Source organism: Zea mays, chromosome 9 (genome assembly GCF_902167145.1).
Source record: "Zea mays cultivar B73 chromosome 9, Zm-B73-REFERENCE-NAM-5.0, whole genome shotgun sequence".
NCBI lineage: Eukaryota > Viridiplantae > Streptophyta > Magnoliopsida > Poales > Poaceae > Zea > Zea mays.
The window spans coordinates 138241411-138266256 of NC_050104.1; the positions used below are offsets into that span (position 1 = coordinate 138241411).

At 44.9% G+C, this 24846-nt stretch overlaps 4 protein-coding genes across 6 annotated transcripts; all 4 read left to right on the forward strand.

Annotated features, from left to right (window-relative positions):
• The first annotated feature begins 1791 nt into the window (after nt 1-1791).
• On the forward strand, nt 1792-2594 carry LOC100383105 (17.6 kDa class II heat shock protein). Its single transcript, NM_001175775.1, has one exon. The coding sequence runs from the start codon at nt 1855-1857 to the stop codon at nt 2335-2337; it is 483 nt and encodes a 160-aa protein (NP_001169246.1). The 5' UTR covers nt 1792-1854; the 3' UTR covers nt 2338-2594.
• A 683-nt stretch (nt 2595-3277) lies between these two features.
• Nucleotides 3278-4300, forward strand: LOC103640324 (9-beta-pimara-7,15-diene oxidase). Its single transcript, XM_008662926.3, has 2 exons — nt 3278-3967; nt 4040-4300. The coding sequence occupies exons 1-2, from the start codon at nt 3320-3322 to the stop codon at nt 4298-4300; spliced, it is 909 nt and encodes a 302-aa protein (XP_008661148.3). The 5' UTR covers nt 3278-3319.
• A 2647-nt stretch (nt 4301-6947) lies between these two features.
• On the forward strand, nt 6948-9317 carry LOC111590120 (uncharacterized). Of its 2 annotated transcripts, none has more exons than XR_002749205.2 (2): nt 6948-7273; nt 9202-9317. XR_002749205.2 is itself a non-coding variant. In XM_023301040.1 (2 exons), the coding sequence occupies exons 1-2, from the start codon at nt 7032-7034 to the stop codon at nt 7794-7796; spliced, it is 678 nt and encodes a 225-aa protein (XP_023156808.1). In that variant the 5' UTR covers nt 6981-7031; the 3' UTR covers nt 7797-7974. The 2 variants fall into 2 exon arrangements, 1 of the variants encoding a protein (XP_023156808.1); XM_023301040.1 differs by lacking the exon at nt 9202-9317 and adding an exon at nt 7361-7974 and having other exon boundaries at nt 6981-7273.
• A 4424-nt stretch (nt 9318-13741) lies between these two features.
• On the forward strand, nt 13742-16052 carry LOC111590124 (uncharacterized). Of its 2 annotated transcripts, none has more exons than XR_002749209.1 (2): nt 13742-14067; nt 16012-16052. XR_002749209.1 is itself a non-coding variant. In XM_023301043.1 (2 exons), the coding sequence occupies exons 1-2, from the start codon at nt 13826-13828 to the stop codon at nt 14604-14606; spliced, it is 693 nt and encodes a 230-aa protein (XP_023156811.1). In that variant the 5' UTR covers nt 13760-13825; the 3' UTR covers nt 14607-14757. The 2 variants fall into 2 exon arrangements, 1 of the variants encoding a protein (XP_023156811.1); XM_023301043.1 differs by lacking the exon at nt 16012-16052 and adding an exon at nt 14156-14757 and having other exon boundaries at nt 13760-14067.
• The last annotated feature ends 8794 nt before the right edge of the window (nt 16053-24846 follow it).

Sequence of the window (24846 nt, forward strand, 5' to 3'; positions counted from 1 at the left end):
ATAAGCCTGATCACGAAGGTGCGACCTTTGTGATATTTTGTTCATGGCCTTCGTCCGAAGCTCATTAAATCTTTGGGGAGATAATGCTTCATCGGACGAAGGGCATTAATATTTAACATTTTATGTTGCCTTGTTCTTGATTCATAGCATTTGAGAACAAGTCCTCAACAGATACGGTTGGTGGTAAGGCGATTTGGCCGAGGTTGCTATACAACAAAGTTTGCCCTTTGCCTCGGGCGAGCCGGAGGCGCGCTCACTGCTTGAGGGACCCTCGGGCGAGCCGTGAATCCGTTAGGGACTACTGTTCTTGTCCGAGGCTGGGCTCGGGTGAGACGGGATCGCGTCCCTTAGTAGATGAGGCATTAACTTTGAGTTGTGCTTATCAGTCTTTACGGTTTGTTTTAAAGATGTTTTCCAGTCATGCTTAGGAGTATTGGGGGTACCTATAATTATGGTACCCAACACTTCTATATCTTTTTCTCTTCAACAACGTTCTCTATATCTCGTCTTCTATATGTAAATACCTATACTAGTGACACATTTTTTTTAAAATTTTTATACATATGTATTTATCATACTCTCAAATGTATTGTACATAATTATGGTACCCGACACTTCTATATCTTTTTCTCTTCAACAACGTTCTCTATATCTCGTCTTCTATATGTAAATACCTATACTAGTGACACATTTTATTTTAAATTTTTATACATATATATTTATCGTACTCTCAAATGTATTATACATATTTTTCTTTTATTAAATCTATTATTTAAAGTATTAAAATAAAGAGAGGAAATGAGAGAGAAAGACTATACATAAAGTTTCAACAACGTCCTTTAAATTTAGAGTATTGTTTATAGGACGCTGATGGACACGTAGAGGACGAGAATCTCTCTAAAAATTTAAGGTATAAGATCCTTTAGAGGACCTATTGAAGACAATCTAAGCTGGATTTGAATTGGATGTGTTGAAGTTTTTGACGGCTCTGTCCATGTTCCCATTAGGCTATAACTATTCTGCGGTGGTTCCTATTAGGCCATTACTATTATGCTATGTTAAGACCTCACAGGTGTTTTACTGAAACGTGACGACCAGGGGAAAAAGTTGGTAGTTAGGGCTGTAAACGAGTCGAGCCGACTCGGTGGCTAATCGAATTTGACTTGGCTCGGCTCGTCCATTACACGAGCTCAAGAATGAGGCTTGGGTTGACTCGAAGTGGGCTCGACTTGCGACTCGCACCCTCGTAAATATTATTGTATTATAAAATAAATTAAAATATATAATTGTGAAATATAAAATAATCATTCGATATTATGACTAATTTAAATTATGAATTGTCTTATATTCATCATAAAAAGCTAAGAAACGGGCTTATTATCTATTGAACTGTACAATATTCATTATTAATCTGCAGATTAATTAAGTTACTAGTGTTTACGGAAAAGATTAGAAGAATGTGGAGCTCTCAGGAAGCAACGGAACGGAAACGTTGAGCCCTCCAAAATATCTTCTGGTCTGAGTTCGGACAGGCACAGATAGGACCAGCAGGAGGCACGTGACAGTTGCCACATCCAACTGATACGTGGGCCCATAAAACTCCATTGTTTATATAGAAAGACCATCCAAAGCAGTACAAAGACTCTGTTTGATTCTGGATTCTTCCGGAATCCCGACCATCCCACGGAGCCACCTTTCAGAACCTTCCTTCGCCTTCCAGAAGCCCACCCGTCACCACCATATAAACCGCCCCTGTTCGCGTCGGCATTCCCCACACCGAGAATCACAATACGAAACGAATTAATCCCCAATCAACACAGCAAGTCAGCAACAAGCAAAGCAGCGATCCGAGAGATGGACGCGAGGATGTTCGGGCTGGAGAACCCCCTGGTGGCGGCGCTGCATCACCTGCTGGACGTGCCCGATGGCGACGCCGGAGCGGGCGGCGACAAGGCGGGCGGCGGCGCCACGCGCACCTACGTCCGCGACGCGCGCGCCATGGCGGCCACCCCGGCCGACGTCAAGGAGCTCGCGGGAGCGTACGCGTTCGTGGTGGACATGCCGGGGCTGAGCACGGGCGACATCAGGGTGCAGGTGGAGGACGAGCGGGTTCTTGTGATCAGCGGCGAGCGGCGCCGGGAGGAGCGCGAGGACGCCAAGTACCTGCGCATGGAGCGGCGGATGGGCAAGTTCATGCGCAAGTTCGTGCTGCCGGACAACGCCGACGTGGACAAGGTCGCCGCCGTGTGCAGGGACGGCGTGCTCACGGTGACCGTCGAGAAGCTGCCCCCGCCGGAGCCCAAGAAGCCCAAGACCATCGAGATTAAGGTCGCCTGAGTGTAGACCGTTGTCGGAGCAGTGCCAGTGAGCTGGGTGGCAACCTGCGGGACTCTGGTGAGGAAGAGCAAATGGTAGAAAGCAGTAGCTGTGCTTCTGAACATTGTGTGTGTTTGTTTCCCTTGTTACCGCCAATCATCCTACCTGATGTGTCGTCTGGGGTTTCGTTTGAACCATGCTGGGTTTGGAGCTTTGTGATGCAAAGCAGAATGTCCTGATGCTTTCTTTCTCCATAGAAAAAATCTCTCCTTTACCTGAATGTCACTTGTTATCTTTTCTTCGCGACCGAGCACGTTCTTCGTTAACAAGGGTTAACAAGGAGACATGTTATGCCACGTTATCCTCACAGGACACGAAATCACAAAGAAGTTCAAATCACACAGCATATCTTGTGAGACACATTCGTCGACATGTGTGCGACACACACCGCGCACCTGGATCGGAAGAGGATGAAATTTGTTCAGGAAAGAGCATGATTGTTTTAACCCCAATTCCAATCGGATCCATATGCATTCAAGGGGATTGAGTGAATTTCCTAGTAGATTAATATCTCTCTTAAATCCATACCAATTCTCTCCAAACTGAACAATCCTAGGCATCTCACCCAATGTATTGCGCGTTGAACTGCATTAGCCTAATCCTAGGCATCTTACCCGATATATTGCGTGTTGGGCTGCATTAGCCTCACTTCAATGGTGGCCCCGTATGTCCACTCCCCGCATAAAATTTAAAGGTTCATCATATCTCTACTAATCCTTAAGACGATAGACTTGGCACAACCATGTCCCCCTCCATCTCCACCGTCCGATTACGATGCCATCCTCGCTCACACCTAACACCGGATCTGCCCCCGCATGCCTCATCTACCATCCATCCTCGTGCCCCCGCATGCCTCGCTCCCGCCACCGCCCCTACCATGCGCACAGCTGCCTCCGCCTAACAACCATGCGGGATCCTCGCTCGCGCATAGCGGCCAACAGCCATGCGTGCCGCCTACGATAACGCCAGATCTAGCCTTACTATGTACCTGCTCGCCACGGAGATCATCGGCTACGGCGACCACGACTTCGCCTTCGCTCCCTACGGGGCCTACTGGAGGGCGCTGCGCAAGCTGTGCACGCTGGAGCTCCTCAGCGCGCGCAAGGTGAGGCAGCTCGCGCCCATCGGAGACATCGAGACCATGTCCCTCGTGAGGGAGATCTGTTGCTGTTCCTGTGGCGCCCGCGGCGAGCCAGCAGCAGCAGTCAACCTCGGCAGTATGCTGGTCTCCTGTGCTAACTACATCACTGGGCTGGCGACCTTCGGAGACCGCTTCAGCAGCGAGCACAAGGCGAAATTCCTGTCAGCGATGGCGGTCGTGCTGAGCAGCGGCTCCGGTTTCTGCGTCTCCAACCTCTTCCCGTCGATGCGGTTCCTGGACGTCGCCACCGGCATGCGACGCCACCTGCAGGTGGCGCATGAGCAGCTCGACCAGGTGCTGGACCATATCATCAAGGCGTGCGAGGCGAGGCAGAAGGTCAAGAATGCTGAGGCGGCGGAAGACGACGATATTCTGAGCACCATGCTTAGAATCAAAGATGAGGAGTTCGACTTCCCGTTCAACATAACACACATCAAGGCAGTCATCATTGTAAGTGTTCTTCCCTTTCCTTTGAATGGAATCTTATAAATCAAAGATGAACCTCCTATCCTATATGTGTAGGATTTATTCATAGGAGGCACCGAGACGACTTCGTCTGTGGCTGAGTGGGTCATGTCCGAGTTCATGAGGAACCCGGAAGCCATGGCCAAGCCCCAAGCAGAGGTTCAACGAGCACTCGACAGCAAGAACCCAGGCGACCACGAGTCGCTCATGGGCTGCCTGAGCTACACCGGCATGGTGATCAAGGAGACGATGAGGCCGCACCCGTCGCTCCCGCTCCTGCTTCCCCGCCTCTGCAGCTATAGCCATGTGGGGGAATGATAGTCGAATGAAATTTGTTAGGGTGAGTGGAGTACGTTCCTTTCATATTCAAACATACATTCCAGTTACATAATAAAAAATTGACGTTTTATTCTCTTATATGTCTTATGTGTAGGATGTAAAGATTCTTCGGAAGAACTTTATTATCGAACTGTTAAGTTACGAGGACAATTTGTGCAGATATGCCATCCCGGCAAATATACAACAGAGAGTTAACAATATTGTTAAAAAGATTAGATTAGTGTACAAGGTGTCAACATATTTACTTATGATTAAGCATTATATATTTACTCTTTAGAAATTATTTGTGCGATTCCATTTTAATCTATTTGGGTAGACATATTTATATCGTTCTGTGTCTATGTTTAATCACATATTTTGCCGTCACTATTGTACTCACGCCGCCCATCGCTAGGGCCCTAAGTCCATTGGAGGGTCACAATTTGTGTTCCGTGGCATCGCACGGGCACGTTCCTAGTCAACCACGTATGTTCCGTACGACTCCGTTAAGGAATAGTTTGGGAACATTATTTTTAAGAGATTTTTATTTTTTTAAAAGAAAAAATAAACTAATTTTACTTGGGAAAATGAAAATCTTATATAAAATAAGGTTTCCAAACTGGCTCTAAATCGAAAGCTCAGCTTCCCTCACACGCACAGCTCCAAACGATCGTCATGGCAACACGATCGAGGAACGAGGACTCCTTGGTCGTCTGTGGCGGTCTTTTTCGTCGAAAGCCCGAAGTGGAGTACCCCATCTCTCGCCAGAGTTAAGGCCGACTCGCACCCCCTGTTATCGTGCTACCTCTGCGTCTCTCGTGACGGTCGTCAAGCTCCGACTCGCGCCCGCCTATTGGGGATCGCCTTACGCGTCGTCAAGCGCGTGTGAAAGGGAAATGTGCCCTTGGGACATTTCTATAATTGTTTTGGTGATTAGATACCCAACACATTGTTTTGAGTTTATATGTGCTAACTAAGTGAGAAGTGCAAATCAAAGAGAAATGTATGTCTCTGGACTTAGTCAATTGTTTTTGATTACTAACATGTTTATCTAAGTGCTAGAGACATGACCAAGAAAATAGAAAAAGGATGGAAGAAAGATTGGCTAAGTAAGCCAAAACCAGCACCAACCTGGCACACCGGACTGTCCGGTGGTGCACCACACAGTGTCCGGTGCCCCAGGCTAGCTCGACGGCGAATTGGCCGCTCTCGGGAATCGGCGGGTCAACGTGGCTAAAAATCACCGGATTGTACGGTGGTGTATCAGACTGTCCGGTGAGTCTTCAGCGCCCGCGTCCAAGTACATCGGCGACGAACTCGTCGCTCTCGGGAAAAGGAGAAAGCGTCGCGGCTAAAAAATCACCGGACTGTCCGGTGGTGCACCAGACTGTCCGGTGAGTCAGAGCCGCCCGAGCCAACGGTCACCAGCGCAATCAGGGGGCGACGCGTGGCCCGCGCCAATGGTCGGTTGGGCACACCGGACTGTCCGGTGTGCACCGGACAGTGTCCGGTGCGCCAATAGGACCGCCGGCCAACGGTCGGATGCGACAGATAAGGAAGGGGATCGCACACCAGACTGTCTGGTGCACCACTCGACAGAAGGCAAGAATTGCCTTCCAAATTGATCTCCAACGGCTCCTAGCTACCATGGGGCTATAAAAGGGACCCATAGGCGCATGGAGCAGAACACCAAGCTTGCAAGAAACATCCTAAGACTCCCAGACTCTGCAATCACGCAATCAGATCATCGTTCTTGAGATTTGAGCACCATTTGAGTTGTAAACTCTCTACGCCGTGTTTGTGTGCTCACTTCTTCACTTGTGTGCGTGTGTTTGCTGCGATTCGAGTCTTGTGTGCGTTGCTTTTCCTCCCTTACTCTTGTGCTTCTTTGTGATCTATATTGTAAGGGCGAGAGGCTCTAACTAGTTGAGATTCCTCGCAAACGGGAGAAGAACACTAAACAAAAAGTCGTGGTATTCAAGTTGATCATTGGATCACTTGAAAGGGGTTGAGTGCAATCCTCGTCCATTGGGACGCCACAACGTGGAAGTACGCAAGTGTTATACTTGGCCGAACCACGGGATAAAACACCGTGTCTCTTGTGCTGCTCTTCTCTGTGATTGTTTGTGTTCGCAAGAGCTCGCTTCATAACAACTTGATTAACTCGCACTAACACCTTTATAATCAAGTTTGTGGCTATTTAGTGTTTGATTTACAGAATCACCTATTCACCCCCTCTAGGTGCTCTCAATTAGTATCGGAGACATACTCTTCATCTAAGGGACTAACTGTAACACCCTGAATTTGGGGGTATAAAACTTCTTTTCCAATATCCACCAAATTCAGGTGTTACTCTCTCAGTTCTTCGCTTTTCTTCTCTTTTTCCTAAATAATGGAGAATTATTTTATACATATAAGTTTTAAGCTTAGTAAAATAAAATCTTAAAAAGCTTCAATTGTTGCATTCATGCCATTGCATAGTGTTTGTGAGTGCTAAGATTTCTCGAAACACGTTGAATTATCTCACAAATATTTTCGTGAACTTCTGGAATCTTTGGAACGTTTTTCGAGTATTAAATATGAATTTTAGTTTTTCTAATATTAATTAAATACCTAAAATTTAGTATTTGCGAAAACTATAAAATTCTGGAAACTCGATAATATATGTATATATATTTTCCTCTCGTCGAGTCTGTTCCAGATCTCGTGTCCTTTTCACGGGATCGTTAAAATGTCTTTCCTCACAAACGTCGTGCTGCTCGTGTCTACCCTCGTCGTGCTAACAACCTTCTCTCTCGCGCCCGATCGTGACGCGATTCTGCGACGAATTCGGCAACCACCTCCCACGCTATCTCCTTTCTATATATACACAACGCCCCATCGTCGCATAACCCCTCGTCTCCCTCCCCAGATCCAAATCGCGCAGGACCAGGCATCCCATCCAGGCGGTTATTGGTCTTCTTGCGTGCGCAGGTGAGCCCTCTCCCTCTCTCCCTCCTCTGCGTGCTCCCTTTTTTTTTCGATCAAGCCGCTGTGCCGTGGCCATGTCCCCTGCGGCAGGGCGTCTTCAATCCATGGCTGCCTCCCCTGCGTGCTCCCTCTATTTTCCTCGGTCGGCGGCGCGGTGTGGCCAGGCCCGACGTCCTCGGGCGCGGCGTCCCGGCGCGGCCAGCGCGCGGCAGCCTGCGCGGCTCGTCCAGCGCGACGCGGGCGACCCCAGCACCCCGGCGTGCAGGCCCCGCGCGCCCTCGCACTGCTCCCTCGCGCGGTCGAGCTGTCCCTACGCAGGCCCCTGTACGTGTGTTTGTACGCGGCTGCATTCTCCGTGCGGCTGCTCACCACGCCGTGCTGGCCCCTGCGGTGTTTGCCTCTCCTGTTAGCGCGGTGGTCCAAGGCTCCCGGCGAGATCCCCTGGTGGCCGATTTCTTGTTCCATTAGTGCCCAGGTCGGCCTCCCTTCTCTCCATGCTGCTGGCGAGGGAGTTTTTCATTTGTGATCCATCGTGAGGAGAGAAAGGAAGAAGCTAGCCACATGTGATCCTAAGCTTGGGATCTTCTATAGCTGTGTTTCGTGTGACCATATGTGTGGCCAGCCTCTAGCCAATAATAATTAGCCATGTCGATTAAATTCCGTAAAGTACTAAATAATTAATATATGTCAAGTTATAAATCTGATTCCCTTCGTTCAATTTGCATTAGCTTCATAATAACGCCACCGGCGAGTTAACACTATTATTTTATCGGGATGTGTGTTTTAACTAATTAATTAATTATTGTTTATCTGATGGCTATTAAAGTAGTGATCTAATTAAAACTAATATATAGTTTTAATTTGCGCAAGTATAAATGGACGTTAACATGATTTATGTCAACTGAAATGTTTATATTTGTTTAACATGTCTTCATTCTAAACACAATACTGTTAATGATTTCCCGCTTGTCGTGTTGTTCGCGCACGTCGTCGCCTCGCTGTAGCGTTTGCGAGTTCATGTCTTGCACTGTAGTATGCGTAATACCCGCGAGTTGTCGCGCGGACCGCTCGTGCTATCTGCATGTGTCGTTGTTGCTGTTCACATGCGGTTCGCGCGCGTTGTCGCGTGCCACCTCGTTTAAATTCCGCGAACCATTAAATATCCAATATATTTGTGTTGAAAATCCGTTTCGACTTATTTCTTTTATGTTAGCTTCGTAAAGCTATATTAACGACGTATTAGGTAACATTACTTTATCATCATGCACATTCTAATATTAATTAATTGGTCATCTATTTATCTGACAGTTATTAAAGTAGCAATCTAATTGAACTTATTTATAGTTTAGATGCACTTTATAAATACATATTAATATAATTATGCCTACTTAAATATTTTCGAACTAATACTTGTTTATATAAACGAATTCTCTATTTAGTTATTTCTCGCCGTCGCGTGTGCTGTTCCGCACGTGGTGACGTGCTGGTTCACGCGTCGTTCCTGCTAGTCGTGCGCGCTGTTTCGTGTGTTGTCAGCGTGCTGTGTCGCGCGTGTCCGCGCGTCGTTTTCACGCTGTCGTGTTATTTCGTGTATCGTAAGTTCGCCTCGCGTAGAATTTCTCATGTTAATTAAATTACTTATTTGACTGACATTCATTAGCATAGCGGATTAATCGAACTAAATTATAGATATTACTTATAATTTACAATGTTGAATTAGATATTATGATTAACACTCGTTTAGTGTGGACGCGATAACCTCTCGACCGTAGCCTCGGCCGTCGCGTTTCTTTGTCCTCGTGTGACCGTAGTAACACACTCTATTTTATTTTGCGTATTTTATTATGTTTTGCTTGAATGGTGTAATGTTCTTATGCATATATATGGTTGTTTGTTTGTGACTGTTTGTATTCGCGGTGCGACGCGAATAGATTGCGATCTGTTCCTGAGCTTCGAGGAATCGACGGTCAAGCTTCGACGACCAAGTGATCTAGCTTTTCGAGTTCCACGAAGTTGAAGACCCTGAGCATCTGTTTGGTGAAGGCAAGTGTCCTCTGACCCATTATGTCCTATTTACTTTATAATTCACTGTCCCGCATACTATGAACAACCTAAGGATTTACTAGCTTTCTATTTACCTTGTCCTTGATTTACCTTTTGGGTCACTATGGTTAGCTACATGCTAGCACTTTACTTTAATCAATGAACATGATGAGATACAATGATGATACTATGATTTTATTCTGGATATGATAATATACTTGTGGCATTTAGGGGACTCGGGCTGTTTCCCGAGTACCTCTCCGTAAGGACCTGTTCGTTGAGAGACCACCCGGGATAACAGTGCAACCATGAGGGTGAAATGGGATGCCCTTAGCTAATTAATTAGAGGAACTAGAGGTGTAGTTGCTTCGTCGTCGTGCCGTCAATGGGGTCCAGGCACAGTGCTTGCTCTGCCGAGGCTGAGTGTCGAGGTTCTTTCGTTTTGCTTTTGTTAGTCACCCTCCTGCGGGGAGAGGTACTGTGTTTATCAAACTGGAGAAACCTAACGGGCGGCTATGACCTCTAGGGAATCTTTGTAAAGGCTACGTAGTGATACCCTGCCGGACCACCTAGGAAGTGATCAATGGGGAGTCATGATCCTTGGGCAAAACGGGAATCACGGCTCATGGGTAAAGTGTGCGACCTCTGCAGAGGGTAACGAAACTGATATATCAGCCGTGCTCACGGTTAAGAGCAGCCTTGGGATCCTCTTTGATTAGAGATACTTGATCAGAGATGTATGGTTTACAGGTGGTGATGAGGAGGATGGTTATGATTATGACTATGGTAATGGTAAGTGGTATTCTTTCCGTTTGGAAAGGGTACTTTGGGTTAATAACTTGGGTTAACGCTAAAACATGGCTTTCTACTAGTAATAATAACCTGACCAACTAAAAGCAACTGCTTAACTTAACTCCATATAAAGCTAGTCCACTACAGCCAAACGGGACATTTGCTGAGTACGTTGATGTGTACTCACCCTTGCTTTCACAAAACACCAGGTTGCCTTTGGTGCAACCTATGCTCAGGTAAAGAAGGTGTCGAGGCGGATCTCCAGGAGTTCCAGGACTTCGACGAGTTCGAGGATTAGGCTAGCGACCTCCCCCAGTCAGCTGCCTGTGGTGGGTTGTTTACGTTGGCTACGTTTCGATTCTGTGTACTTTGATTTATATTATGTAAATGGCTCTAGTCTGTAATAGTATTACTTACTCTTTATTGTAATTCGAAGCATTGTGCTATGATGAGTCATTTATGTAATCGCTGTGTACGTGAATTACTGATCCTGGCACGTACATGGTTCGCATTCGGTTTACCTTCAAAACCGGGTGTGACATAAGTGGTATCAAAGCCGTGCTGACTGTAGGACCGCTGACCTAGAGTAGCATTGGCCATCTTAAGGACTTATTGATTATTACTTCACCTCATCCTTTATTCTGCTTCAAAATATTAGTCACCTCGACTAATTCTATGTTGTGCTCCTATATGCCCCCTTGCCAAAAGTATTTTATTCTAGTATGGTCTCTACTTCTCTCAATCTATTAGATCTGATCTTATTCTTATGCTTGCGACATCTTTTTAGATGCCCCTTGACCATAACCTTCTTGTCCTTTTGGGATTCTTTCCTCTTTCGTTATTAAATTGCTACCATTTGGCGAACTCTAGTCCTTTGGTATTGACATGCTTGTATCCCTTTAATACTCTTGTTTCAAGTACTTACCTCTGAATTTCTACTGCCTACTTAAACATTTCAGTTTATATGTCCATGATCATCCTGTCTTTTGAGACCCTTTCTTATTCTGTTGTTAAGCCGCTATCTTTTCGGCAATTCATACTCCCCTGGTCTTGGTATGCTCGCACCTTCGTAATCTTGCATACTTTTACTTTGTATATAAATGCTTACCTTTGCACTCCAATGTCTGTTTAAAACATTTCAGTTTACATACTCTTGACCACCTTTGTTTCTTCATGATCCATGAGCGATCGTTCTATTCCTCACATCCTTAATGATCTCATCGTTTCCATATAACTTCTCTCGGTAATAATTTCTTTTACTTCAACCATTCTGTTGGAACCTTACCTACCTTACCCGTGATTGTCTTCTCCATTTCGCCATTTTGTGAGTCTTGCCTTAACTCCATCCTTTCCTATGCTCTTTGTTATTATCACCTTTACCCTTAACACTTCTATATCTTGCATTGATGTTCATCTTATACCTAACCTTCAAGGTCTCCCCTCTCCCATCTCAATCTGAGAGTTGTATGTTTTACCTATTTTTCTTTTGAGGCGTATCATCTTCTTTATCCCTTGCGAGTTTTTATCTCCATCCTTTGCCCACTTTTGTTTGCTATTACCTTTACCTTTCTCATCCCTCGATCTTACCTTGGTGATTACATTATGTCTGTTGTCTAAAATCTCCAATTTCATATTCCAACTTGAGAGCGGTGTTTTACTTACCTCACCCTTGGCTATATCCTCTTCTTTATCGTGTGTAAGCTTGGACGTGACTCCATTCTTGGTTGTACTCATAACGCTGGCTCTTCAATGCTTTCATCTTTTCTCTCATACCCTTGTCTGTTATCGCCTTTGACCCTTGGAAGATTGACGTCTTCTACCTAAACGCGTACCTTGAACTTATCCTTTAAAACCCTCCCCTTTCTTTCAACCCAGTTTGAGAGTTGCGAGGTACCTACCTCTCCCTTGATTTATTTTCACCTCTTGTCGCCTTACAAGTTTAGTGTTAATTCTATCCTTTACGGTGTTTTTATTTGCTATCACCATCACCTTGTCGTCTGTCGATCTTGCCTTGATACTCATCTTTATTCCTACTCTTTAAAAATCCCCTCTCTTTCACCTCAATTTGAGAGTGAGAATTTACCCATTTGGCCCTGGGCGCACCCTCTCCTTTTTCATTTGCAGGTCCTGCCTTAACTCCATTCTTTATGGTATTTCTATCCTTCGTTCTTATGCTCATTTACCTTCCCTCTTACATTCTTGTCTGTTATCACCTTTAACCCTTGTAATATCTATACGATTACCTTCACGCTTACCTTGAGCCTACCCTTTAAAGAGTTCTCTTTTCCGTCCCTGTTTGAGGATAATGCCTCACCTACTTCACCATTGATTGCTTCCCTTTCTTCGACACCTTGCAAGCTTTGCCTAAAATACATCATTTGTTGTGTGTTTGTCCGTTATCATCTTAACTCTTGTCATCCCTCGATCTTTACCTTGATGCTTATCCTATGCCTATCTTTTGAAGTACCATTTTTCCCACTTCAATTTGAGAATGGTGTTTTACCTACCCTACCCTTGGTTGCATTTCTCCCTTGTAGATCACAGTCCTTGCTTTGACTCCATCCCTTATTGTACTTGTGTCCCTATCCTACACGTTTGGTTCTTCTCCTTGTCCTTCAACAACCTTAGAGAGCAGTTTTTCCCTTTTAAGAAGGACCACCATTTAATTAAAAGGAACGTATAGCAACGAGATGTTTGTTGTTGTATGCTTGTGCTGTTTGTCTCTGTGTGATGACTGATTTGCTTCTTTGTGATGAGTGTTGATGTGTTGTGGCCCTTGGTCCGCAATGACATCAGTTTACTAGCTGATTGCCATAGAGTTAGTAGTTGGGTGCTCTCCCTTTTCTCTCTTTAATCCATCTATGCTTACCTTTTCTATCTATACCCTCTCCTCTTGTGTCTGTCTGGTTGGCATTCTTAGCCCTCCCTTAATCAGTCAAGACCAGAGTCGGCAGCAACTTCACCAAGTGTATATCAACGCTCCTGTTAAGGGGGGTTAGCCGCTAACCCCAATGAAGACAATGCGATCAACATCAACCAACATGATCAGAGTGGCGCAGCGAAAGCGTGTGTGGGTCCTAACCCACAGGTCCATGAGATCCTCAAGAATTGCGTCGGTTGGTCTCGAGCGTCTGAAAGTCAAAGCAACCAGTCCACAAGTTAAGTTTGTAGAGTCAAAATCAACTCCAGAAAGCTGTGAGCAACCAATGAACCAATCTCATTTTCTTGCTAGCCTCTTCTTGAATCTCGAGGGCGAGATTCTATTAAGGGGGTTAGATTTGTAACACCCTGAATTTGGGGTATAAAATTTCTTTTCCAATATCCACCAAATTCAGGTGTTACTCTCTCAGTTCTTCGCTTTTCTTCTCTTTTTCCTAAATAATGGAGAATTATTTTATATATATAAGTTTTAAGCTTAGTAAAATAAAATCTTAAAAAGCTTCGATTGTTGCATTCATGCCATTGCATAGTGTTTGTGAGTGCTAAGATTTCTCGAAACACGTTGAATTATCTCACAAATATTTTCGTGAACTTCTGGAATCTTTGGAACGTTTTTCGAGTATTAAATATGAATTTTAGTTTTTCTAATATTAATTAAATACCTAAAATTTAGTATTTGCGAAAACTATAAAATTCTGGAAACTCGATAATATATGTATATATATTTTCCTCTCGTCGAGTCTGTTCCAGATCTCGTGTCCTTTTCACGGGATCGTTAAAATGTCTTTCCTCACAAACGTCGTGCTGCTCGTGTCTACCCTCGTCGTGCTAACAACCTTCTCTCTCGCGCCCGATCGTGACGCGATTCTGCGACGAATTCGGCAACCACCTCCCACGCTATCTCCTTTCTATATATACACAACGCCCCATCGTCGCATAACCCCTCGTCTCCCTCCCCAGATCCAAATCGCGCAGGACCAGGCATCCCATCCAGGCGGTTATTGGTCTTCTTGCGTGCGCAGGTGAGCCCTCTCCCTCTCTCCCTCCTCTGCGTGCTCCCTTTTTTTTTCCGATCAAGCCGCTGTGTCGTGGCCATGTCCCCTGCGACAGGGCGTCTTCAATCCATGGCTGCCTCCCCTGCGTGCTCCCTCTATTTTCCTCGGTCGGCGGCGCGGTGTGGCCAGGCCCGAAGTCCTCGGGCGCGGCCAGCCCGCGGCTGGCCCAGCGCGACGGCCAGCGCGCGGCAGCCTGCGCGGCTCGTCCAGCGCGACGCGGGCGACCCCAGCACCCCGGCGTGCAGGCCCCGCGCGCCCTCGCACTGCTCCCTCGCGCGGTCGAGCTGTCCCTACGCAGGCCCCTGTACGTGTGTTTGTACGCGGCTGCATTCTCCATGCGGCTGCTCACCACGCCGTGCTGGCCCCTGCGGTGTTTGCCTCTCCTGTTAGCACGGTGGTCCAAGGCTCCCGGCGAGATCCCCTGGTGGCCGATTTCTTGTTCCATTAGTGCCCAGGTCGGCCTCCCTTCTCTCCATGCTGCTGGCGAGGGAGTTTTTCATTTGTGATCCATCGTGAGGAGAGAAAGGAAGAAGCTAGCCACATGTGATCCTAAGCTTGGGATCTTCTATAGCTGTGTTTCGTGTGACCATATGTGTGGCCAGCCTCTAGCCAATAATAATTAGCCATATCGATTAAATTCCGTAAAGTACTAAATAATTAATATATGTCGAGTTATAAATCTGATTCCCTTCGTTCAATTTGCATTAGCTTCATAATAACGCCACCGACGAGTTAACACTATTATTTTATCGGGATGCGTGTTTTAACTAATTAATTAATTATTGTTTATCTGATGGCTATTAAAGTAGTGATCTAATTAAAACTAATATATAGTTTTAATTTGCGCAAGTATAAATGGACGTTAACATGATTTATGTCAACTGAAATGTTTATATTTGTTTAACATGTCTTCATTCTAAACACAATACTGTTAATGATTTCCCGCTTGTCGTGTTGTTCGCGCACGTCGTCGCCTCGCTGTAGCGTTTGCGAGTTCATGTCTTGCACTGTAGTATGCGTAATACCCGCGAGTTGTCGCGCGGACCGCTCGTGCTATCTGCATGTGTCGTTGTTGCTGTTCACATGCGGTTCGCGCGCGTTGTCGCGTGCCACCTCGTTTAAATTCCGCGAACCATTAAATATCCAATATATTTGTGTTGAAAATCCGTTTCGACTTATTTCTTTTATGTTAGCTTCGTAAAGCTATATTAACGACGTATTAGGTAACATTACTTTATCATCATGCACATTCTAATATTAATTAATTGGTCATCTATTTATCTGACAGTTATTAAAGTAGCAATCTAATTGAACTTATTTATAGTTTAGATGCACTTTATAAATACATATTAATATAATTATGCCTACTTAAATATTTTCGAACTAATACTTGTTTATATAAACGAATTCTCTATTTAGTTATTTCTCGCCGTCGCGCGTGCTGTTCCGCACGTGGTGACGTGCTGGTTCACGCGTCGTTCCTGCTAGTCGTGCGCGCTGTTTCGTGTGTTGTCAGCGTGCTGTGTCGCGCGTGTCCGCGCGTCGTTTACACGCTGTCGTGTTATTTCGTGTATCGTAAGTTCGCCTCGCGTAGAATCTCTCATGTTAATTAAATTACTAATTTGACTGACATTCATTAGCATAGCGGATTAATCGAACTAAATTATAGATATTACTTATAATTTACAATGTTGAATTAGATATTATGATTAACACTCGTTTAGTGTGGACGCGATAACCTCTCGACCGTAGCCTCGACCGTCGCGTTTCTTTGTCCTCGTGTGACCGTAGTAACACACTCTATTTTATTTTGCGTATTTTATTATGTTTTACTTGAATGGTGTAATGTTCTTATGCATATATATGGTTGTTTGTTTGTGACTGTTTGTATTCGCGGTGCGACGCGAATAGATTGCGATCTGTTCCTGAGCTTCGAGGAATCGACGGTCAAGCTTCGGCGACCAAGTGATCTAGCTTTTCGAGTTCCACGAAGTTGAAGACCCTGAGCATCTGTTTGGTGAAGGCAAGTGTCCTCTGACCCATTATGTCCTATTTACTTTATAATTCACTGTCCCGCATACTATGAACAACCTAAGGATTTACTAGCTTTCTATTTACCTTGTCCTTGATTTACCTTTTGGGTCACTATGGTTAGCTACATGCTAGCGCTTTACTTTAATCAATGAACATGATGAGATACAATGATGATACTATGATTTTATTCTGGATATGATGATATACTTGTGGCATTTAGGGGACTCGGGCTGTTTCCCGAGTACCTCTCCGTAAGGACCTGTTCGTTGAGAGACCACCCGGGATAACAGTGCAACCATGAGGGTGAAATGGGATGCCCTTAGCTAATTAATTAGAGGAACTAGAGGTGTAGTTGCTTCGTCGTCGTGCCGTCAATGGGGTCCAGGCACAGTGCTTGCTCTGCCGAGGCTGAGTGCCGAGGTTCTTTCGTTTTGCTTTTGTTAGTCACCCTCCTGCGGGGAGAGGTACTGTGTTTATCAAACTGGAGAAACCTAACGGGCGGCTATGACCTCTAGGGAATCTTTGTAAAGGCTACGTAGTGATACCCTGCCGGACCACCTAGGAAGTGATCAATGGGGAGTCATGATCCTTGGGCAAAACGGGAATCACAGCTCATGGGTAAAGTGTGCGACCTCTGCAGAGGGTAACGAAACTGATATATCAGCCGTGCTCACGGTTAAGAGCAGCCTTGGGATCCTCTTTGATTAGAGATACTTGATCAGAGATGTATGGTTTACAGGTGGTGATGAGGAGGATGGTTATGATTATGACTATGGTAATGGTAAGTGGTATTCTTTCCGTTTGGAAAGGGTACTTTGGGTTAATAACTTGGGTTAACGCTAAAACATGGCTTTCTACTAGTAATAATAACCTGACCAACTAAAAGCAACTGCTTAACTTAACTCCATATAAAGCTAGTCCACTACAGCCAAACGGGACATTTGCTGAGTACGTTGATGTGTACTCACCCTTGCTTTCACAAAACACCAGGTTGCCTTTGGTGCAACCTATGCTCAGGTAAAGAAGGTGTCGAGGCGGATCTCCAGCAGTTCCAGGATTTCGACGAGTTCGAGGATTAGGCTAGCGACCTCCCCCAGTCAGCTGCCTGTGGTGGGTTGTTTACGTTGGCTACGTTTCGATTCTGTGTACTTTGATTTATATTATGTAAATGGCTCTAGTCTGTAATAGTATTACTTACTCTTTATTGTAATTCGAAGCATTGTGCTATGATGAGTCATTTATGTAATCGCTGTGTACGTGAATTACTGATCCTGGCACGTACATGGTTCGCATTCGGTTTACCTTCAAAACCGGGTGTGACACTAACCGCTCGAAGAGATGGATCCTAAGGGTAAGGGGATGGTGGTCAACGATAAGGAGAAGGAGTTCCTCTTCAACGAGCCAAGATATGACAATCCCACTGACTCAGGCTCGAGTCCCAAGAAGAGGGACGGGAAGAAAAAGAGGCGCATCAAGAAGATCATATACTATGACAGCGACGCCTCCTCTTCTTCACCAAGGGATGACGACGATGACGACTCGTCCAAAAGAAAGACGGTTAATCAAAACTACTCCTTTGATTATTCTCGCATCCCTTATAATTCAAATGCTCATTTGCTATCAATTCCACCTAGGAAACCCCCACACTTTGATGGAGAAGACTATTCTTTCTGGAGTCATAAAATACGTAGTCATTTATTTTCTCTCCATCCTAGCATTTGGGAAATTGTGGAAAATGGGATGCACTTTGATAGTACGGATAATCCTGTGCTTATAAATGAACAAATTCATAAAAATGCCCAAGCTACTACTATTTTGCTAGCATCTCTTTGCAGGGATGAGTACAATAAAGTGAGTGGCCTAAACAACGCTAAGCAAATCTGGGATACTCTTAAGATATCACATGAGGGTAATGACGCCACCATGATCACGAAGATGGAATTGGTGGAAGGCGAGCTGGGGAGGTTCACGATGATCAGGGGAGAGGAGCCAACAGAGACCTACAACTGGCTCAAAACCCTGGTCAACAAAATTCGAAGCTATGGAAGCACAAGATGGACGGATCATGACATCGTCCGACTCATGCTCAGGTCATTTACAATAATTGACCCTCATCTTGTGAATCTTATTCGTGAAACCCCAGGTACACCAAGATGACGCCCGAGGAAATACTCGGAAAATTCGTGAGCGGGCGTATGATGGTGAAAGAAGCTCGATACGTGGACGATGCATTAAACGGTCCACTGCCCATCTACGAGCCACATCCCGTTGCCCTCAAAGCGACTAGCAGCAGGGAGGCGCTACCAAGCAAGGTGGCACAAGTGGAGGCTGCCGAGCTAAATGAAGATGAGATGGCACTCATCATCAAGCGCTTTAAGACCGCGATAAAAGGACGCAAGGAGTACCCCAACAAAAACAAGTCAAGGGGAAAACGCTCCTGCTTCAAATGCGGTAAGACTGGTCATTTTATAGCTCAATGTCCCAATAACGATAATGACCAGGCACAAGACAAGCACGGGAAGAGGGAGAAAAAGAAGAACTACAGGAAGGCCAAGGGTGAGGCACACATCGGAAAGGAATGGGACTCCGACTGCTCCTCCTTCGACTCTAAGGATGAAGGACTAGCTGCCTCGGCCTTCAACAAGTCTTCGCTCTTCCCGAACGACCGCCATACATGTCTTATGGCTAAGGAGAAGATGGTACACATTCGAGACACTCCAAAGTACTCTTCTTCTAGCGATGAGGAATCTTCTGATGATGAGGTAGATTACACTGATTTGTTTAAGGGATTAGATAGAGCTAAAGTAGAGAAAATTAATGAATTAATTGATGCTCTTAATGAAAAGGATAGACTGCTAGAAAAGCAAGAGGATATTTTATATGAGGAACATGACAAGTTTATTAGTGTTCAAAAATCTCTTGCTTTAGAATTTAAGAAAAAAGAAATATTGTCATCTGAGCTGTCTTCCTGTCATGAATCCAACTCTAGCTTAAAGAATTTAAATGATGAATTAAATGCTAAGCTAGAGAAAGTTAATAAAACTAGTTCATGTGTAGAGCATGTAGTAATTTGCAATAGATGTAAAGATTTTGATGTTGATGCGTGTGATGAACATGTTACTTCTATCGCTAAATTAAACAATGAATTTGCAAGTCTTAATGCTCAACTTAAGACTTGCAAAGATGATTATGATAAGTTAAAATTTTCTAGGGATGCCTACACTGTTGGTAGACACCTCTCAATTAAGGATGGACTTGGTTTTCGAAAGGAAACCAAGAACTTAACAAGCCAAAGGACTTCCGTTCTCAACAAGAAGAAAGGGAAGGCCCCGATGGCTAGTAGTTCTCAAAAGAACCATGCCTATATTTATGATAGGAAATTCACTAGTCATGCTTTAAATGATTGATGCTATGACCGCATTGTTTCTCATGATGCTACATTTAATTCTCATGCTATGTTCGCATCTAGTTCCACTTTTGTTCATGGTAGAAGAAGGCCTAGACGTAATCATGTTGTGTCTCATGCGCCTAATTGCAATGGTCCTATTACTGTCTATCATGCTTGCAATGCTTCCTTTGTACTTTTATGTAAAAATGCAAAAGTGGTTGCTAGGAAGTTGGGATCCAAATGCAAGGGAGACAAAACTTGCATATGGGTTCCAAAAACTGTTGTGACTAACCTTGTAGGACCCAACAAGAGTTGGGTACCTAAGACCCAAGCCTAAACTCCTTGCAGGATTATGCATCCGGGGGCTCAAGCTGGATTATCGACAGCGGATGCACAAACCACATGACGGGGGAGAAGAAGATGTTCACCTCCTACGTCAAGAACAAAGATTCTTAGGATACGATCATCTTTGGAGATGGGAACCAAGGCAAGGTCAAAGGGCTGGGAAAAATAGCCATCACATCCGACCATTCTATCTCTAATGTGTTTTTAGTTGAATTGCTTGGATATAATTTGTTGTCTATGAGTCAATTATGTAACATGGGTTATAATTGTTTATTCACAATATTGATGTATCTGTCTTTAGAAGAAGTGATGGTTCACTAGCTTTTAAGGTGTACTAGACGACAAGCTCTATTTAGTTGATTTTTCGAAAGAGAATGCCGATCTAGATGCATGCCTAATAGCTAAGACTAATATGGGCTGGCTTTCGCATCGCTTTCTAGCACATGTTGGGATGAAGAACCTTCATAAGCTTCTAAAAGGAGATCATGTGTTAGGACTAACAGATGTCTGTTTTGAGAAAGACAGACCTTGTGCAGCATGCCAAGCAGGGAAACAGGTGGGAAGCACTCATCATAGCAAAAATGTGATGACGACGTCAAGACCACTGGAACTTCTTCATATGGATCTCTTCGGTCCCGTTGCCTATCTCAACATAGGGGGAAGTAAGTATGGTCTTGTAATAGTTGATGATTTTCCCCGCTTCACTTGGGTATTCTTTTTGCAGGACAAATCAGAAACCCAAGGGACCCTAAAGCGCTTCTTAAGGAGAGCTCAAAATGAGTTTGAGCTAAAGGTGAAGAAGATAAGAAGCGACAATGGGTCCGAGTTCAAGAATCTACAAGTTGAAGAGTATCTTGAGGAGGAAGGCATCAAGCACGAGTTCTCCGCTCCCTACACACCACAACAAAATGGTGTGGTAGAGAGGAAGAACAGGACACTAATCGACATGGCGAGAACGATGCTTGGAGAGTTCAAGATGCCTGAGCGGTTTTGGTCGGAAGCTGTGAACACAGCTTGCCACACCATAAACCGGCTCTATCTGCACTGTCTCCTCAAGAAGACCTCTTACGAACTCTTAACTGGTAACAAACCAAATGTTTCTTATTTTAGTGTATTTGGGAGCAAATGTTACATTCTGGTGAAGAAAGGTAGACATTTGAAATTTGCTCCCAAGGCACTAGAAGGTTTTTTACTAGGGTATGACTCAAATAAAAAGGCGTATAGGGTCTTCAACAAATCATCAGGATTAGTTGAAGTCTCTATCGACGTTGTATTTGATGAGACTAATGGCTCTGCAAGAGAGCAAGTTGATCTTGATGATATAGATTAAGATGAAGTTCTGACAGCCGCAATTCGCACGATGGCGATAGGTGATGTGCGACCACAGGAACTGTAGGAACAAGATCAACCTTCTTCCTCAACACTGATGCATCCCCCAACCCAAGACAATGTACAGGTACCTCAAGAAGAGGGACAAGATCAAGGGGGAGCACAGAAACAATAGGCTATGGAGGAAGAAGCATCACGGGCCCCTCCAACCCAAGTCCGAGCGACGATCCAAAGACATCACCCCGTCGATCAGATTCTGGGTGACATCAGCAAGGGAGTAACTACTCGCTCACGATTAGCTACTTTTTGTGAGCACTACTCGTTTGTCTCTTCTATTGAGCCTTTCAGGGTAGAAGAGGCCTTGCAGGATCTAGACTGAGTGTTGGCCATGCAGGAAGAGCTCAACAACTTCAAAAGGAATGAAGTCTAGAGCCTGGTGCCACGTCCAAAGCAAAACGTTGTGGGAACCAAGTGGGTGTTCTGCAACAAGCAAGACGAGCACAGAGTGGTGACAAGAAACAAGGCTCGACTTGTGGCAAAAGGTTATGCCCAAGTCGCAGGTTTGGATTTTGAGGAGACTTTTGCTCCTGAGGCTAGGTTAGAGTCAATTTGGATTTTATTAGGCTATGTCGCTCACCATTCCTTTAGGCTGTTCCAAATGGATGTAAAGAGCGCTTTCCTCAATGGACCAATCAAGGAGGAGGTATACGTGGAACAACCCCCTGGCTTTGAGGATGACAGGTATCCCGACCATGTATATAAGCTCTCTAAGGCGCTCTATGGACTTAAGCAAGCCCTAAGAGCATGGTATGAATGCTTTAGAGATTTTTTAATTGCTAATGCTTTCAAGGTTGGGAAAGCTGATCCCAGTCTTTTTACAAAGACTTGTGATGGTGATCTGTTTGTTTGCTAAATATATGTCGATGACATTATATTTGGTTCTACTAACCAAAAGTCTTGTGAGGAGTGTAGCAGGGTGATGATGCAAAAGTTCGAGATGTTGATAATGGGCGAGTTGACCTACTTCCTTGGATTCCAAGTGAAGCAACTCAAGGACGGCACCTTCATCTCCCAAACGAAGTACACTCAAGATCTTCTCAAGAGGTTTGGAATGAAGGATGCTTAGCCCGCAAAGACACCGATGGGAACTGACGGACATCTCGACATCAACAAAGGATGTAAGTACGTTGATCAAAAGGCATACGGTCAATGATAGGTTCATTACTTTATCTTTGTGCTAGTAAACCAGAAATTATGCTCAGTGTATGCATGTGTGCTAGATTTCAATCCGACCCCTAGGAATGTCACCTTGTGGCCGTTAAGCGAATTCTTAGGTATTTAGTTTCTACGCCTTGCTTCGGGATTTGGTATCCAAAGGGGTCTACCTTTGACTTAATTGGATACTCAGACTCCGACTATGCCGGGTGCAAGGTTGATAGGAAGAGCACATCAGGGACGTGCCAATTTCTAGTAAGGTCCCTGGTGTCCTAGAGTTACAAGAAACAAACATTCGTTGCCCTATCCACCGCTGAGGCCGAGTACGTTGTCGCAGGACAGTGTTGCGCGCAACTGCTTTGGATGAGGCAAACCCTCCGGGACTTCAGCTACAATCTGAGCAAAGTCCCACTCCTATGTGAAAATGAGAGTGCAATCCGCTTGGCGGATAATCCTATTGAACACAGCCGCACTAAGCACATAGACATATGGCATCACTTCCTGAGAGACCACCAGCAAAAGGGAGATATTGATGTTTACCACATTAGCACTGAGAACCAACTAGCTGATATCTTCACCAAGCCTTTAGATGAGAAAAGGTTTTGCAGGTTGCGTAGTGAGCTAAATGTCTTAGATTCGTGTAACTTGGATTGATCTATATCATACATGTGTTTCATGCCTTTGATCATGTTACTTTGAGCATTTAAATCATTTATTGCTTATTTGTGGTGCTCAAGTTGTACAAGTCATCCCCGGACCTCATAAGTCTGTTTGCAAATGATGCACATGTTTAGGGGGAGATGAGCTACAACTTGATTCCTGTGAGACTAACTTGTTGTTTGAGTACACTTGAAGTAGTCTCGAAGGACCATTGAAAGGGAAAATGAACTTGGACGATGAAAAGACTTCCACTGCACTCCGATATAAGTGTATTTAAATTCCAAGTTCATACTAATGCTCTCATTGCCTTTTTGCTCTTATTTGACGTTTTGTTGAGGCAATGGGGTTAAAGGGGCCAAAAGTTTTCCCGTTTTGGTGCTTAATGACAAAGGGGGAGAAATTAAGGGCCAAATCAACTAGATCAGCCAACCACTTGTAAATTTCAAAAATAGTAGAGTTAGAATTTGTATTTTGCACAAATGACTCTTATTGCAAAATTTGGTCTCTTATGGGGGAGAATTTTGATTATGGGAAAAAGGGGGAGTTTTTGACACTTGATCAATTTTACTCTTGCAATATCTCTCTATTTGCCCAAACAAGTGTGTTTGACTTAGAGATAGGAAAAATGATTTGATTTGCAAAAACAAACCAAGTGGTGGCAAAAGTGATCCAAATATGCCAAATACTAAAGGTAGAAAAATCTGGTCTTAAATTTGCACTTCTTAATTGCTTTTTAATGTGTTGGCATAAATCACCAAAAAGGGGAGATTGAAAGGGAAATGTGCCCTTGGGACATTTCTATAATTGTTTTGGTGATTAGATGCCCAACACATTGTTTTGAGTTCATATGTGCTAACTAAGTGAGAAGTGCAAATCAAAGAGAAAGGTATGTCTCTGGACTTAGTCAATTGTTTTTAGTTACTAACATGTTTATCCAAGTGCTAGAGACATGACCAAGAAAATAAAAAAGGATGGAAGAAAGAATGGCTAAATAAGCCAAAACCAGCACCAGCCTGGCACACCGGACTGTCCGGTGGTGCACCAGATAGTGTCCGGTGCCCCAGGCTGGCTCGGCGGCGAGCTGGCTGCTCTCGGGAATCGGCAGGGCGACGTGGCTAAAAATCACCGGACTGTCCGGTGGTGCACCAGACTGTCCGGTGAGTCTTCAGCGCCCGCGCCCAAGTACATCGGTGACGAACTCGTCGCTCTTGGGAAAAGGAGAAAGCACCGCGGCAAAAAAATCACCGGACTGTCCGGTGAGTCAGAGCCGCCCGAGCCAACGGTCACCAGCGCAATCTGCGGGCGACGCGTGGCCCGCGCCAACGGTCGGATGGGCACACCGGATAGTGTCTGGTGCGCCAACGGGACCGTCGGCCCAACGGTCGGTTGCGACAGATAAGGAAGGGGATTGCGCACCGGACTGCTATAGTAGCTGTCTGGTGGTGCACCGGACTGTCCGGTGCACCACTCGACAGAAGGCAAGAATTGCCTTCCAAGTTGATCTCCAACGGCTCCTAGCTGCCTTGGGGCTATAAAAGGGACCCCTAGGCGCATGAAGCAGAACACCAAGCTTGCAAGAAACATCCTAAGACTCCCAGACTCTGCAATCACGCAATTGGATCATCGTTCTTGAGATTTGAGCACCATTTGAGTTGTAAACTCTCTGCGCCATGTTTGTGTGCTCACTTCTTCACTTGTGTGCGTGTGTTTGTTGTGATTCGAGTCTTGTGTGTGTTGCTTTTCCTCCCTTACTCTTGTGCTTCTTTGTGATCTAT